General features: G+C 42.0%; 1 protein-coding gene across 1 annotated transcript in view; it reads left to right on the top strand.

Annotated features, from left to right (window-relative positions):
• Positions 1–17,579, top strand: part of Ephx4 (epoxide hydrolase 4) — a 23,191-nt gene extending 5,612 nt beyond the window's left edge. The window contains exons 3-6 of the mRNA XM_036200350.1: positions 6,337–6,494; positions 10,032–10,160; positions 15,080–15,183; positions 17,517–17,579. Coding sequence (XP_036056243.1) covers positions 6,337–6,494; positions 10,032–10,160; positions 15,080–15,183; positions 17,517–17,579 — 454 coding nt within the window. The remainder of the gene's footprint in view (positions 1–6,336; positions 6,495–10,031; positions 10,161–15,079; positions 15,184–17,516) is intronic.

The raw sequence follows: 17,579 nt of genomic DNA, 5'->3' as shown, positions 1-17,579 counted from the left end.
TGTTCAGATCAAACTGGTCTGGGACTTGTCTACAAGAGGTTTTCTTGACCTGCTAATTGAGATAGGGGGTCCCAGCCCACTGTGGGTGGCACCATGCATGGCTAGGCAGATGGGCCTGGACTAGACAAGAAAGCTATCCTGAGTATAAGAGAGAGGAGTCTTCCTCCAAGGTTTCTGCTTCAGTTCCTGCCCTGACTCCCCTCAGTGACAAACTGTTACTGGGACTATAAAGTAAAATAGACCTTTTCCTTCCCAAATTGCTTAGTGGTCAGAATGTTTTAGCATCGTGCCAGAAAAGCAAAATAGAACGGGGACCCTAGATATCACTCATAACATTCTCACAGAGGTGTTGTGAGGATAGAATCAAAGCATGTGAAAACCCCTTCACGTGGCCCCAGCAAATACTCAAAATCTGTTCATTTGGGGGCTGTGAAGATGGCTCAGTGGGTAAAGCACCTACCGCCAAGTATGAGGACCAGGGGATCCAACATCCTCTTCTGGTCTCTGCAGACACAGATGCATATACACAAAAGTAAAGAAAACCCATAATAGTTATTAAAGCCCGGAATACCATATAGTCTAGTGTACTATCCAGATTTATCGCTGTTCCCTGAGACTGTTAAGAAGGGGCAGCCTTTAATGTCTACTATTCCATGGGGCACAAAAACACCCAGATGCCGAATCTGCTTTCTTAAATCCATGGGAAACATTAGAGAAGACAACACATCTGTGGGAACTTTAGCTAAATCAGCCCAAAATATGGCTGTTTGTCAGAAGATGATTTTTCTCTTCCCTCTACCTCAATTTGCATCTCTTTTAAAAATATTTTGAGCTGACCCAGGCAGTTTCTGTGAGTTGCCTCCATCGGCAGCTGTCTGGAATGCTGCCATTGCTCACATGCAAGTACACAAGCCTCATCCTGAGCTCAGCCTCAGCCTCCACGGTGAGGACAGAGAGAATGCCCCACACCTCAAAGTGTCTGGCCTGGAAAACCAGGGTCCTGAAATATTATAACTGAGATAACAGAGGACGAGGTCATCTTGTTGTTGTTTTCTCTGCTATTGTCTAAAAACTGTCAGAAAAGCTAGGCATGGTGGCCCAGGTCTGTGACCCCAGTGTGGAGGGGCCAAGACGAAGGAGCCTGAGGCCAGCTGGGTCTACATAGTTAGTACCAGGCCTGGGCTTCTAACAAGATCCCATTTCAGGAAGACAATCATAAATCCACTATCACACGCAAAAAAAAATTTAAGACAAAGAGTATAAAAATAGTTTTGTTTCAGTAGCATAAGGGTTATTGTTTATGCAGTATGTGACAGAGAGGGTTATTTTTGTTTTATTTCTATGAACAACAGTGTCATCCGTTTGTCACCACAGTAACTTGAGTTTTCGCTTATGGCTGAAATGTGAGTCAAATATGTTACTATTTATGAATTCTAGAAAAAGGATATTTAAAATTATTCTTTAGGGGCTGGTAGGAGGCTTAGAAGGCAAGGCGCTTGCTGTGTGAAGATGAGAGTCTGAGAAGCCCTAGAACCCATGTCAAAGAGCCAGGCACCACACTGAAAACCCCAGCGTCGTGGAGGCAGACACAGGAGGCCCCGTTCACGGGCCGTCCAGGCTAGCCTGATCTGCAAGTATCAAGCCAGTGAGAGACTGTCTCAAAACAGACAAACCAAGGTGCTGTGCAATGGCTCTTGCAGAGGACCCGAGTTCAGTTCCCAGCACTCATATCAAAGAGTTCATAACCACCTGTAACTCCAGCTCTAAGGGGACCTAAAGCCCTCTTCTGGACTCAACAGACACCTGCACACATATGCACTTACCCCTCTACACACACACACACACACACACACACACACACACACACACACACACACACTTAAGTAAATCTCTAGAATTAAAAACAACAACAACAACAATAAAAAAACTGGCCAGGCAGTGGTGACACATGCCTTTAATCTCAGCACCCAGGAGGATCTCTGTGAGTTTTAGGCTAGCCTGGATTGTACAGTGAGTTCCAGGACAGCCAGGGTTACATAGGCATCATACGTAGCTATTTTGTCCTTTCTGTCCGGAAGATTTTCTTTGGGGGAGTTTTCTTTGGATCTAACATTCCAGCATTTTGTTGATAGGGGTGGTGTACTCTCTTCTGTAACTGCCTCTCAGCTACAATTAGGATGCCGTTGTCAGGGCCCAGGAAGTCTGGCTTAGTCAAAGGCCAGCAGGAAAGTGGGGCGAGGGGGTATCATCAGATGTCACACTGACCCAGACGAAGAGACAAGGAACAAGCACATCGACTGGGTTACATCAGTCCTCCACCAGCTGAGTGAAACCCTGCCAAGTCAGACACAGACAGGGACAGAAGTTAAAGCACTTCAAGGAAACTGTTATATTTGGAGTTTCCCCCTCAGGGAGAGGCAGTAGGCAGGGGAGTTTAGGCCGTTGATTAACAGGAGTTGTTGTTGTTGTTGTTGTTATTATTATTATTATTATTATTATTATTATTATTATTATTTGTTTTTTCGAGACAGGGTTTCTCTGTGTAGCATTGCGCCTTTCCTAGATCTCGCTCTGTAGTCCAGCCTGGCCTCGAACTCACAGAGATCTGCCTGGCTGTGCCTCCTGAGTGCTGGGATTACAGGCGTGTTCCACCACCGCCTGGCTGATTAACAGGAGTTCTTATCTGGAGTCTATTTGACCTATAAGAGATGGATCCAAGTCTTATGACTTTTTGAGTCCCTAAAGCTTACATTATCAGTTTGTGTTCTGTACTGAAATCCACATGGTAGAAAGAGCAGCTAACAGGTGTCTATAAAACAGCTGGAGTAGATGTATGCCTTTGAGGTTTTTTTTTTTTTTTTTTCTGCACAAAGGTTGAATATATTGGCAGAGATATTTTTAACATGATGAGAAGCATCTTTAATTCTATGCTAAGAAGACAACCAAAGGAAATTTAAATCTTGAGCTTGTGACTGATGATTGTAGTCAGTGCTTTCCCAGATTATCAGAATTCTATCGATCAGTGTTTAAACTCTGACCTCTGAAATCTTAGAATAGCAATAGCATAGAAGGGGGAAAGAAATCTGAAACATCTCTCATTTTAAATCATTTTTATATCTGTATAACTTATACTTACATACCTCAAATTATTTTCTTAGACTCTCATGACTTATTAAGGTTTTTATATACTCCAGTGTTTACAACCTAAATTATTTTTAGACATTTATAATTTATATAAGCCTTAGATTTTTTATGTAATCATTTACCATGAAACATATATAGGTGATTACTAAGAGCAGTCATTGCAAAGCAAGTTCTTTGAAAAGAATAGTAAAAGTTAGAGCTGAAATCTGTTTATCCTTTAATATGAAGCTTGCTAGTACGGCAAACCTTATTTTTAGTTACTTGTTCTAGGCTTTACCTTGAAAACATACACACACACACACACACACACACACACACACACACAAACACATACACACACACACAAACACATATACACTTACATACACACACACACACACATACACACACAGATACACATACACAACCACAAACACACACACACACACACACACACACAGACAAACACATCTACACATTTATAACATATATCTACACATACATACATATATGACCAAATAAAACTTATTCTTGTAAGTAAATTCCATTTGTACTTAGCACAACTACAATTATAATTCTGAACACAGTAAAAAATTGGATCATTTATAAGATGACTGAATATTAACTTGCATGTCTTAATTCTTTTCAATAGTTTACAGGTTAATAGCTTTTTATACAATTAAGACTGGCACCAGGTGGTGGTGGCACATTCCTTTAATCCCAGGACTCAGGAGGCAGAGGCAAATGGATCTCTGAGTTCGAGGCCAGCCTGGTCTACAGAGTGAGTTCCAGGACAGAGAGGACTACACAGAAAAACCCTGTCTTGAAACAACAACAACAAAAACAAAAAACAAAAACAAAGATTATGACTGGCAACTTTTCTTTTCTGGTCCTTTCATAGAGTACCATTACAGAATATCGTGGTTTCTTGTATGACCCAGATTATCAGAATAGCTAAAGCTTAATAAAATTAGTAAAGACAAGGAGGCTAGGTATACATTCTTGAGTCAGTTTCTGTTGGCCTGGGTAGACCTTAGGTAAGGAGAGACATTTTATGAGCTCTTTGCCAGACTGCTTAGGTCCTTGTCTTGCTGCATCCTAAGATAGGAATATTCCAGTTTCTGATGTCTATAGCTATAACCCTAACTCTCATTAGCTGGCAATGATACTGGGTGTTCAGGATCTCAGTGTAGCCCCTAAGCCTTTCTCAGGGTGAGCTTGTAAACAAAAGCCATGCCCAGGGTTGACATACTTCAGAAGTTAACAAGAACCATGAGTTAAAAGCAGAACCACAGAAGTCAAAGAGCCAATTTAGTATGTTTGGAGACTTTTCTAGAACTATGAACTTTGGTGGATTAGGTCTTTGTTTCAGTTTTGTTGGTCATGCTATCTACATCTTGAGTTTTACAACCTGAATGGTAAGATCACCTATGTATAAATTTCTAACTACTAACTTTGTATAAGTCAACCTTTGTCATAGATTCTACAGATTTTTAACCACATCCAATAAACTTATAAATCTTGAGGTACGGAAAGTACACATTTGTATCTTAGCAAAAGTTTTAGGCAGTTAAGTTAAACTAATAGTCTAACTTTTTAGCCACTCAGACTTGTTTTTGTTGTTGTTTTGTTCTGTTTTGTCTTGTCACAAGTCACGTAGCTGACCTGACATAGGACAGAAACTTTCCAATTCCAAAGCCAGCTCTTCAATAAAGCAGAACAGCATAAGACAGTATTTCAACATCATCCACGCCAAAAAGATATTTTCAGTAACCAGGAAACTCAAATATCAGAGCAGTTAATTGCCAAATTTCATGGGTACTAGCCAGGTGTAGTGATCACAGGGCTTCAGCCAAGGATGTCCCTGCTGGCCAGTCATTCCCCTTTGCACTTCACAAGAGGACCACAGAAAAGGGCATCATAACCCTTGGAGCTAGAGTTTCAGACAGTTGTCAGCTGCCCAGGGTGGGTGCTAGGAACAAACTGATCCTCTGTAAAAACAGTTAACTTGTAAACACTGAGCGCATTCTCTAGTCCCCAAACATTATTTGGTTGTATTCTTTCAATCTTTGTTCCAATCTTCAGACACTTTCAACCATAATTCCAACTGCTGAAATTACTAAAAACAAAACACTGAGCCCTTTTTGACTGTGGAGTAAGGTAAGTCAAATCTACTTTGGAGGGAAATAGATTTTCATATACTAAGTTTTCAAAATGACAGACTCCCCTGGCTCTGCAGATGAAAAGGTATTCTGTTTATATTAACCTGCCAAAGCCAGGTTATTTTGACAAAATTTTTAAGCTTATCTTCCTTATTATTATTTTAAAGGGTTTCAACATTATGTTCCATCTAGAAATTCAACCTGTAAGATAACTGTTCTCAGTAAAATTAGAAAAGTACATATCGATTTTCATATCTAATACATTGTAGTTTCTGTAAATTCTGACCCCTTGTTATGAATTCCTGGAGAGAGGATGGAGATGAATGTTCCTAATGATGATGGTTGAAGGCTTTTTCTCACGTGGCTCTTTTTTCTGTCATAACATGCAACTATGTAACTTTTTTTAATAAGAGGGGTGGGGTTTTTTTGGTTGTTTTGAGACAAAAACTCATGTAACCAGAGCTCACTATGTCATTGAGAATGTCCTTGAACTTCTTTAAATTTTTATTTATTTAATCTTATGTGTGTAGGTATATATTAGTGAAACACATGCTTTCAGTGCCTACAGAAGGCAGTAGAGGGTGTTAGATCCCCCAGAACTGTAGTTATGGATGGTTATGGGCCACCATGTGGGTACTGGGAATAACACCCAGTCTTCTGGAGGAGCAGCTAGTGCTTTTAACCACTAAGCCACCTCTCCAGCCCCTACATAGCTTTTTAAAGAGTAATTTCTGATGGGTTTCCACGTAGGAAGCCTTTACTGTTCTGGTTTGTTGGTTGGTTTTGAGGCAGGGAGTCACTGTGCTGACCATTCGGAATCTCCAAATGAGCACCTCTCTCCATGCCCATGTTACTCTTGATCTTAGCCAACATTCTTTAGTTTTGTATGTGTGTATATGGAGGATGTGGCACATGCCTGGAAAGGAGAGGAAAAACTATGAGAACCATGTACATTCTCGGGGTCAAGCTCAGGGAGTCCATTTTGCTGGGAAGCAACTTTACCCACTGTCTTTCCCGGGCCAACATTTTTAATGTTTCTTTTTCTCTTCAGGTATTCTTGGCGTCATCAGTTGAGAGAATTTAAAAGTGAATACAGAGTTGTCGCACTGGATTTGAGAGGCTATGGAGAGTCAGATGCACCGACGCATCAAGAGAGTTATAAATTGGACTGTCTAATTGCAGACATAAAGGATATTTTAGACTCCTTAGGTAGGTTAGTTTTTTAAAGTATTATTTATGTGTGTGTATGTGTTTCTGTGTCTGTGTGGGTGCATGCAGGTTCCTGCAGAGTCCAGAATAAGGCGTTAGGTTCTTTGGGAGTTACAGGTGTTTGTGAGCCTGCTCTGGGCACTGGGATCCACATTCTAGCCTCCTGATAGAGCAATAAGCACCCTTAACACCTGAGCCAGCTCTCAAAAAAATCACTAATTCTTTTTTAGAGATCTATTTATTATTCCTATTTTTTGTGTTTATGAGTGTTTTGCTTACATATATGTATGTGCACCATGTGCATGCCTGGTTCCCACAGAAGCCAGAAGAGGGCACCAGATCCTCTGGAACTGAGATCAGTGTGGTTGTGAGCTGCCGTGGGTGCTGAGAACAGGGCCCAGGCCTTCTGCAAGGGCAGCAAATACTCTTCATTGTCTGAGCCACCTCCCCAGTATCCTCATTAACTCTTTAAAGGAAGTAACATTTAATAAACTGTGAACTGACCACTTCTTTTCTCAGGAGGATGTTTTGTATCTAGCTAAACTGTTACCAAGATCCTGGCTACATCATTCTGAGTATACAGCCCAAACTGTGTGAGGAACTTAAAATTCTGCATCCTGAGTATCCAGCTAAGAATGGCTTTCAGAACCTGCATTTAAAAACAGAACTTTTGCGGGCTGGAGAGATGGCTTAGAGTTTAAGAGCACTGCTTGTTCTTCCAAAGGTCCTGAGTTTAATTCCCAGGAACCACATGGTGGCTCACAACCATCTGTAATGAGATCTGGTGCCCTCTTCTGGTCTGCAGGGATATGTGCGGATAGAACACTATATACATAGTAAATAAATAAATCTTTAAAAAAAAAAAAAACAGAACTTTTGCTGGGTGGTGGTGGCAGCAGTGGTGCACACCTTTAATCCCAGCACTTGGGAGGCAGAAGCAGGTGGATCTCAGTGAGTTCCAGGACAGCTAGGACTGTTACACAGAGAAACCCTGTCTCTAAACAACAACAAAACAACCCAAAACAAAACAAAAACTGAAAACAGAACTTTCTTAGGGCTCCAGCTGTTGTCCAGTGATAGGCTGCTTGGCTAGCATGTCCAAGGTGCTGGGTTCCATCTCTGGCATATCAAAAATAGTGAACCACAAACAAACTTTGCCTCTCTTCTTTTGGTAGAATAAGAGAAGGGGGGGGGGGTTCCCATCTGACATAAGGCATACTATTTATCATTTTAAGAAAATTACACCCATAAAATTTCTCTCTTCAGAGCCTATACCTAAATATTCATTTTAAAACCAGTTTAAGATACAGAGGCACTTACATGGTCTCTCTTGTATCTGCCAACTACAACAATACTGTGTGAGAAATCTCCCCAAACCCAGGGAAAGACAACCATGTTATTTATTCCTATGCTCAGGGTTCTACAGACATCTACCGGCTGGGTGTAGGCCCACAGGGGACCAGTCGGCTTCTCTGTAAGAGTTGAGCTGCAGCCCACACCAAGGAGATAGGTAGGAGAAAGGGGGGTCTTCTTGTGACAGCAGAAGTGAGAGGCTGAGCCCAGCCCCACGGTGTATTTCAAGTTTTGGCTAACAGCCCACAAGGCAAAGCCAGTCACATGGTCACCAGAACCAAAGGTCAAGTCGTGCAGCCACCAAGGGACCAAAGCCAGGCACACGGCCAAGTCTAACATCAAAGAGACACTTAGTATATTTCTTGTACAACAATCATCCACTCTACAAACCTTACTTTGACTAAAGAAACAAAACAAAACCAACTGCATCTTGCCTTTGGTGTGTTTATTTACGTTTATATTGGGAGGGGCACATGGCTGTGGAGGTCTGTTCTCCATTATCTCCTTCCACCAAACCGATTCTGGGGACCAAACTCTGTGTGTGTGTAGTAGGGGGGAGTGTTTGCAAGTGTGTGTGTATACATGTGTGTTACTTAGGTGAGAAATGCTAGAAAGAAACTGCAAATGAGTCTTATCCATATGCACAAAGGAAACTGTAGGGATCTCTAATAATCCCTTTCTTAAATCTAATTAATATGTCATTATGATTACCCTGAATGGAACTTACACATTCATATGTCCCTTAATGATAAGATATGTTCTGAGAAATGCATCAGTGAGCAAATTTGTCTTTATGCCAATATCACGAGTGTGCTTACACAAGGCCAGGTGGCATACATCAATCACTGAATGTGGCCTCTGTACAATCAAGATAATTAGTAAACATGAGGTGTATGAGGTTCTTCCTGGCATACCACAACATACTGTTTTATAGTAAATAATTTTTATAATTTGAGGAAGGGCACTCTAAAATGGCAATAAAAAGAGTATTTAATAATATAAACCATGCACTGTATCGCTAAGACAGCTAACATTCAAACTCTACCCCAAATAATCTTATGACCTACTTAAGTACAGTCTCTACCACAGCTTCCAGATATAGGTCCATAAGACCAAACCTGAATTATTTCAGATTTTTTTTAGAATACTTTTTATTTATTTCCCCTCCAATTCCCCCTGGCCCCTCACATTTCCTCCTTTCATGTCCCCTTCATGAATTCTATTTTTTTTTAACGCACTAAGTCCGATTAATATTGACCTGGAGCATGCGCAATTAATCTAACAGCAGTCACAGCCCTAAAAGAAAAGTGACCCCAGTCCCAGAAGCCATTCCTTCCCAGCAGCCAGCCCTGCTTCAACGCCCTCACCATGAGCCACTCTGGGTTGCACACAGGTAACCACAGCTGCAGTGAGTTTGTGAGCTCAATGGTTGAGTCTTCGGGCCTAGGAGACAGCGTTCCACAGCGCTGGTCTCCATCCTTCAGCTTCTCTGTTCTTTCACTCCCTCCTCTTCTTGACCTTTCCTGAGCTCTGGTGGGGATAGGTTGACATAAAAGTCCCATTTAAGGCTGAGCCCTCAACAATCACCTATTGTCAGTGCTTGGACCAGTATCTAACGGACAAGCATGTTTTAGAACTACTGTACTCAGTTGCTACTTTTTCCTTGAGACAGTAGGAACAGGCTGCCCTTGGACTCCTGCTTCTGCCATCCAAGTATCCTGGAAATGTAAGTGTGAGCACACGAATACACGCACGCACGCGCGCGCACACACACACACACACACACACACACACATTTTTAAAGTGTATAATTTATAGTGAGTAAGATAGTGGTAAGAACAGTTTCACCTATGGTGGGACACCTCGTGCAGCCTTAGTGCAGAGGGAAGGGGCTTGGACCTGCCTCAATTGAATGTACCAGGTTGTGCTGACCCCCATGGGAGACCTTGCCCTCTGGGAGGTGGAAAGGGGGGGGGGATGTGTAAGGGGAAGGCTAGGGGGGGGGATGAGGGAGGAGAGGGGGGAATCTGTGGTCTGTGGTTCATATGTTAAATGAACAGAAAATTTCTTAATAATAAAAATCAAAAGAAAGAATGGTTTCAGAAATGTAACTCATTTATGTGAGATAATGCTGTCACCACCTGTTTCTTTACAATGATGCCAACATGTTTTTCTTGGTCACAGGGTATAGCAAATGTGTCCTGATTGGCCACGACTGGGGAGGCATGATTGCCTGGCTGATTGCCATCTGCTACCCTGAGATGATAATGAAGCTCATTGTTATTAACTTCCCACATCCAAGTGTGTTTACAGGTGAGTTTTAATTTTTGTTAAACCACTTAGTTCCCTATCACCACTGACATCGTGGATTAAAAAACCAGCAACATTTGGTTAGCATAATCTTTTACAAGTTAAATTCGCCTGGGCATGGTGGTGAACAGCACTCCCTTGGGAGGCTGAGGCAGGACGGTGGAGAGTTCAAGTCCAGCTTGAGCTACACAGTGAGACTCTGCCTCAAAGATAGATAACAAATAAGTCAGTAGATAGATAAATAAACCCACTAAGCCAAGATGATACATGACGTCGGATACCTTAATTTGTTTGGCTGTTTTTTCATACAGAGCCTTACACTGTAGCCCAGGCTGGCCCTAGCTTTCAAAACTCCTGCTTCATCCTCCCAAGTGCTGGGAGGAGAGGGCTTTTGCCATCAAGCCCTGCTGTGTGTGTGTGTGTGTGTGTGTGTGTGTGTGTGTGTGTGTGTGCACATGCATGTATGTGCACATGCGTGTGTGTATGTGTGTGTGTGTGTGTGTGTGTGTGTGTGTGTGTGCGCGCACATGCACATGCATGTGTGTTGGGGATCAAGCCCCGGTCTCTACAATCGCTAGTGAGGTACTCTACCACTGAGCTACAATGCCAGCCTAGTACTTTGGTTTTAAACTTTGCTGAAAACAAACCTAAGAAAATTTGGCTTCTTATTTGCTTGTATAATTTCATTCTTTTTTGGACAATATTTCACTTAACTTGGAGAGGGATAAGGGAAGGAATGTGGTGGCATACTTTGAAAGTCATGAATCCTGGCCAAAAAAAAAAAGAAATTCTCCTCTTTTCTGAGTACTTTAGCTGTTGAATGCAAAAGTATTTCTAATCCTCAACTGACCTCAGGACTCTTTATTCTCTTAAAATTATTAAAGAGGAGAGTCTGTTTATCTGGGTTATATCTAAAGTGGTTACTAATTAGTAAATCAAAATTGGGATGTTTAAAATATATTTATATATCTACTCATTTCAAAAATTTTTTACAGGTTTACATAAATACTATATTGTGATAAAAACTAACTGGACTACACTGAACAGATTTTAGTGAAAATTTTACATTTACATTCACATTTTAAAGTTTCACATTTTATAAATCTCTTTAATTCTGGCATAATAGAAGACAGCTGGGCTCTCCTCTCTGCTTCTGCCTTCAATCTGTTGCAATATGCTCCCAAAGCAGAAGTGTGAGAAGAAATCTGGCCTCACACAAATTTGTCATCGGAAAAGGCAGGAGTGTTTCCACATTTCCGTCTGTTCCTTCTTCCACCCGACCATGTCCACTCCCAAATTCATGGCTTCCTCTTCCTTAACCATTTTTTGTTACATATACATGGAAATGAATCAATATCTAAATATGACCCCTGAGTCTCTCCAGTGTTGCCTGCATGCATATGTTTCTAGGGCTGACCACTTTGTATTGGATAACCAATCACAGGGCTCATCCCCAGGGAAGACTCATTCTCTCTCAGCAGTTATAGCTCTTCATCCAGGGGTGGGGTCCCGTGAGATTTCTCCCAGCTCTATTGGGATGTCAACTGGTGTCGGAATTGTTCAGGTCTTGTTCAGGCAGGTCCCATGTTGAGATCTCATGGGTGTTGCTTCCCTGTCATAGCTCAAAGATACACCCCCAGAGTAGACCTCCCGGTCCTCCCTCTGCCTCTTAACAAACTTTCTACACCCTGCTCTCTCTTCCCTGATATCTCTTGAGCCTTTGGTGCAGGAGTTGTGTTATGGATCTACCACTTGGGCCCAAGGATCCCAAGGTCAGTTGTTCTCTGCATTTTGAGTAGTTGTGGCCTTTTTCAATAGGCTCCGTCTGTTGCAAAAAGCAGCTTCTTTGATGAGGTGAGAAGTAAGAGCTGTACTCAGCTGTGGGTGTATAGATGGCAGTTAGGAATTACTCTGGTCTGGGAAATGGCAGCGACAGGTTCTCCTCTAAGACCCATGACCTCACTAGCCATGTGAGGCTGGGAAGGCTGGAGTGCTTTAATAAACTTTCAAGTGATTGAGGGTTTTCTTAATACTATGCCAAACTCAAAACTTAATCGTTTCATAAGCAAGAATGTGACATAGTTACACTGAGATCTGTGGCTCTCTATAGCACTCTTGCCCTCTGAATTATTCGAATCATAGTGCATTGAAACATCATTGCTTGTAAAGGCATGCAGATCTTCAACAAGCTAACATGTTTTGAAAATCACATTAACTAATTCAACCCTCCTCTCTACAGAAAAGTCTTCAATGCTGAAGAAGTTTCTAGCTCCTAGTAGCAGATTAAAATGTTTCAAAAATCCTTATTTTCAAGCTGGAGGTATGGCTCAGAGGTTAAGAGCACTGACTGCTCTTCCAGAGGTCCTGAGTTCAATTCCCAGCAACCACATGGTGGCTCACAACCATCTCTGGTGGGATCTGATTCCCTCTTCCAGTATGAATGAAGACAAAGCATCCAAATACATAAAACAAACAAATAAAAATCCTTATTTTCAATTGGAAACCTGAATTGTATCCATGACAACAGATACTGTGGATTGTTTTTCTTTTAAGTTGCCCGTTGTGGTCATTTTCCAGAGAATATTGGGTGGGCCTGGTGGTCCACACCTTTATTCCCAGCCTTTAGGAGGCAGAATCAGGAAGAGCTCTGTGAGCTTAAGGCTAGCCTGGTCTACATAGAGTTCCAGGGCTAACTAATGAGATCCTGTCTCAAGGGAGAGGGAGGGAGGACAGGAGGGAGGAAGAAAGGAGAGGGAGAGAGGGAGAGAGAGCGCAAAAGAGAGCAAACATCCATGCTGACTAAGGATAGTACATCTTTCCAGTAAAATGGTGTTCCATTAAAAAAAAAAATGAAGCTCTCACTCATTAATTCATCTGCACAGGTGTTCTCCTTTCCTTTTTGATTTTGAGACAAGGTCTCACTACATAACCCCAACTATCCTGGAACTCACTTGGTAGCCCAGGCTGGCCTCAAACTCACAGAGATCCACCTGCCTCTGCCTGCCAAGTGTCGGGATCAAAGGCTGTACCACCACACCTGGTGACAGCGCTTTCCTTGAGACCACCTTATATTCAAGCGAGTAGCAGAACTGCATATGATGTTCTCTATATCTGGTCATGTGGGCTATTAAAAAGATACATTCAAAGGTTGAAAATTAATGTTAAGATTTTGCTATTTCATTGCTAAGCGAAACTGACTTTTAATAGAATTGAAAGTTGATTAAATAGAATTAAATTAGTTGATTTACTCACCACTGTGCAGTGGTGAAGAACACAGTGAGTATTAGTGCTGCTAGTGTCTCCGTGTCGACTTGTGCTCAAAGAGAAGCTTTTCTCTGCCGTCGCTTTGCAGCACCAGTGCAGATTTCAGCATGGCTAAAGCAAGCAAATAGTGCCTTAGCTTGCCATGAAGTGCACCGCTCATCACTGAGATTCCTAAAGGGATCTTGGCCACCCCTAAGGGTGCTCATGAACTGTCCTTCACGGACAGTCTTGAAGGGAACTCTCAAATGCTTAATAGTGACCTTGCACGTTAATATTTGGTTTGGGCAAAATTATAATTTTGTCCTGTTCAATTACTGTTGTTGGGTTTTCTGAAGTTTAGGTACTGCTAGGATCCACAGCAGTCACTTAGGAAACAAAAAGTCCAGAACTTGGGGCTGACGAGGTGGCTTTGAGAAGTCTAGTTCCATCCCTAGAACCCACATGGTGGACGGAGAAGACTGGCTCCCACAGGTTGCCCTCTGACCTCCATAAGCATGCTATGTCACGCATACACCTACACACAAAAACACATGCCTAATAATTTTTTTTTTAAGTTCAGAACAACACTTTTCTATTTCTCTTCAAAATTAAATAAGGATAACAGGGCCCTACTGACTGTATAGACACTGCATATTTTCAGTATCGGGGTTGAAGCTGGGGTACACCTCCACCAGCTGATCTCTGTCGATGTGGGATGGGTGTTTGCTATTAAAATGCCCTAGTTATACTTTTCTCAGTTAAATTAAGAAATCGAAGTGCATACCTGCTGAGTCTTCAGGACCCTGAGTTAGATGTTATTTGTTGGTGCTATATGATAAAGTGTAATTCTTGGCTTCACGTGGAAGCACTTGGAATAAGTATAGAATGTGTTATCCATGACAGCTTTAGCCCTGTTAGAAGTAAGTTTGGGGTCCCAAAGAAAGACACCCAATCCAGCCGGAGTGTCTGGACACGGCAAACTTCACTCTTGGCCAAGAAGCCATGCTTAGAAGGGCAAACAAGCCGAGACAGGAAGTCCCTTTGGTTCTTGTTCTAACTCAGGTTTGATGTGTCTTTTCCCCACTGACTGGGGGCTGATCTGAGAAGAACAGGCACACAAGAAGGAAGGGGGAAGTGGTCACTGCTCCAAGGAGAAAAGGAGTGATCTTGAAAATGTTGGATGTCTTCTCTGCAGAGGACCATCTCTTGGGAGCCGTTTCTGTTCATTCACTGATAAACCCCTTTTCAGTTGATTCAAAGACTGTCGTTGAATGGATAATTTTCTAGATATATGAATAAACGTGTAGGAAATGGTTCAGTTCCTCTTGAGGGTCAGTGGTAAAGACTTCAATCTGAATCTGTCTATAAGAAAACTCTTTTAAACAATGGGATACTGCATCGCCATAAATTCCTAAGAAAATTGTTAGGTGTGGGATAATGGCCTTAGAGGACTAGCAGAGTAATCAGGGCTTCATAGAGAGGAACTTTCTTTTTGTTTGAAGTGCTGTACATTTTCTAAACACTGAAATACCAATCAAAAAGGACAGGGGTATACGAAAGCCTTACTTATGGATTCTTTGATGGGATTGCCTAAAAAGTGAAATCAGTGTAAGAAGTTCCCTCAACAGTAACTAATTTACAGCTCTTGGATGATGTCTAACACAGCACTTTAATTTCAGACTACATATTGCGGCACCCTGCCCAGCTGTTCAGATCTAGCTTTTATTACTTCTTCCAAATACCATGGTTCCCAGAATTTATGTTCTCAATTAATGATTTCAAGGTAAGTCAAATACTTTATTATAATTATTATTTATGATGAATATTTCTAATGAAAATCTATCTTTAAGAATGAAAAATGAAATGAAAATGTTAAAACTTAATCATCAGATGTCTTAGTTACTGTTCTATTCCTATGAGGGAATACCATGACCAAGGCAACTTATAAATGACAGCAGTGAATTGGGGACTCTCTTATAGTTCCAGAGACTCAGTCCATTATCATGGCAGGGGGCAGATAGGCAGGCAGGCATGGTGCCGGAGCAGTAGCTGAGAGCTCATTTCTGATCCATAAATTGCAGGAAGAGAAAGTGAGATTGAGCCTGGTGTGGGCTTTGAGATCCTAAAACCCATGCCATAGTGATTCCTATTCCAGCAACAAGGCCTTACCTCCTTATTTATTTATTTAAAAATTTTTTCATTTTATATATCAAGCACAGTTCCCTTTCCCAAGGCCTTACCTCTTAATCCTTCCAAAATCAGTTCCACCAGCTGAGGACCAAGCACTCAAACGTACGAGCCTATGGGGCTGTTCTCATTCCAGCCACACAGTATGTTTACAGACTTTCTCTCAGGCTTACTTATCTCTCTGTCTCTATTGATGTGATTGAAAGCCTACCTGTTAACTTTGTACAGGAGCTTGTATCTTATTGTTACTATCTAGGAGTCTCTTAATTTGGTTGTTTCCTCTGCCAGTTAAAGAATTAAAAAGCAGGAAAAAGTCTTGATCAAGAGGGGTATCAGCAGAGAAATCTCAGACACAGCAAACAGACAGAGAGAACCAGCAGTTGAAGAAAGACATTTATTTATTGGGCATGAGGAAACACATGTGGTAGGCACACAGAGAAAAAACGATGACTCAGGGAACCAAAACTCCAGTCTCTTCTTGAGTGCTGAGATTTTTTTTTTTAAATCTCTGAAAGGACTTCCTTCCCAGTGTAGGGTTGGCCAGTTAGAAGAAGAAAGACAGGATAACTAATTGGCCCACAACGGTTGTATAAACTTGTGCAGATCTGGCCTTGAACTTATTGAGACAGTCTGTTAGCAGGGGCCCTGCAGGTAGGAGCAAAGCCCTCAAGGCCTTTGTTTTAAACTGCCAGGCTTTTGTATCCAGTCAGGAAGGTGAGGGAGAAGCTGGCTATCTTGGAAGGCCACTACTTTTGTTACCTAGCACGGCCCCTCCCGCTATGTGCCTATTAGGGAATCTGCCCAAGTCCTATAGTCATTATAGGTGGCCATCTCTGTTTAGAACACTTCTGATGGAGAGGTAAGCACTGTGAGTTCCAAGAGAGAAAGTTAGATAGCAGCAGAAATGGAAGCCCCAGAAAGAAAGGAACCCGTAAACAAAGTGAGCACTGAGTCTTGCTCCCCGGGGGTCAGTGTGCCATACATCCTCACCACAAGCATCTTAGGAGCTTGTGGAATGCATCTTGGATGCCTCAGATAGTAAGTATTAGCTGTTGGGGGAGGGTTAGAAAAATAAAGTAATACTGGAAATAATTCCATGTATATCTTTGACAAGTGAGGGCCCTTTGCTGAGGTTGGATGAGGTTCTGAAGAATGAACTCAACTAACTCAAAGCTGTGAAAATGCTAAATACACCCTAACTATTGAGATGCACCCCAGCCAACAAGGGCTTTTGAAAATACATAACTCTAATACCACTATCAAACCTAACAAAACAAAGAGCAACTCCTTAATACGTGTTCAAATTTCCTTAAAGATTCCACTTGTCTTGATACACGTTGTTTTTCTGAACCAAACAAGGGCCACAGGTATTGTATTTGGTTGTTACGTGTATTTGTTTGCTTTTCTTCTCTCTTCTTTCCTCCCCCTGCCCCCACCCTTTGCCTCTCTTACAGAGATTCATTACATTTCCCAGGCTGCTTTTAAATTTGGGGGCTCAAGAAATCCTCCTGCCTCATCCTTCTGGGTAGCTTGAGACAACAGGGTCAGACCAACATACCCAGCTGCTACAACTTTTAAAAACTGTTTCAAGTTCCTTGTTTCTTTGCTTTTCTTTTAAACATCTCTTAGCAGGTGGCACATACCCGTAACACATACCTGTAATCCCAGCCCTTGTGAGGCAGAGGGCAGAGGCAGTCAGGCCGCCGCAGCACACCTGAGTCCAGCAGCAATTAGACTGCTCTCCCTGACAGAGGAGCGCTTTGGGTTTTACTAGCTGCCCTGGGCTGCTGCTGCTCAACTTGACCCAACAGCCATGGCTTAATTATATTGGGCTTTAACAATTGGACAAGGATTTTCAAAAGGCAATACCATACATTTCCTCTCAGTCCTCTCAGTGAAACCTGATATGTTTGGTTGTCTCCACTGTAGTTATGTGTTAGCCCAGCCAAGCCAGAATTTACTGGCACTGTGCCAAATTTATGTTGCCGCTAG

This window comes from Onychomys torridus, chromosome 10, assembly GCF_903995425.1.
Source record: "Onychomys torridus chromosome 10, mOncTor1.1, whole genome shotgun sequence".
Lineage (NCBI taxonomy): Eukaryota > Metazoa > Chordata > Mammalia > Rodentia > Cricetidae > Onychomys > Onychomys torridus.
This window is presented reverse-complemented; position numbering and strand designations above follow the sequence as displayed.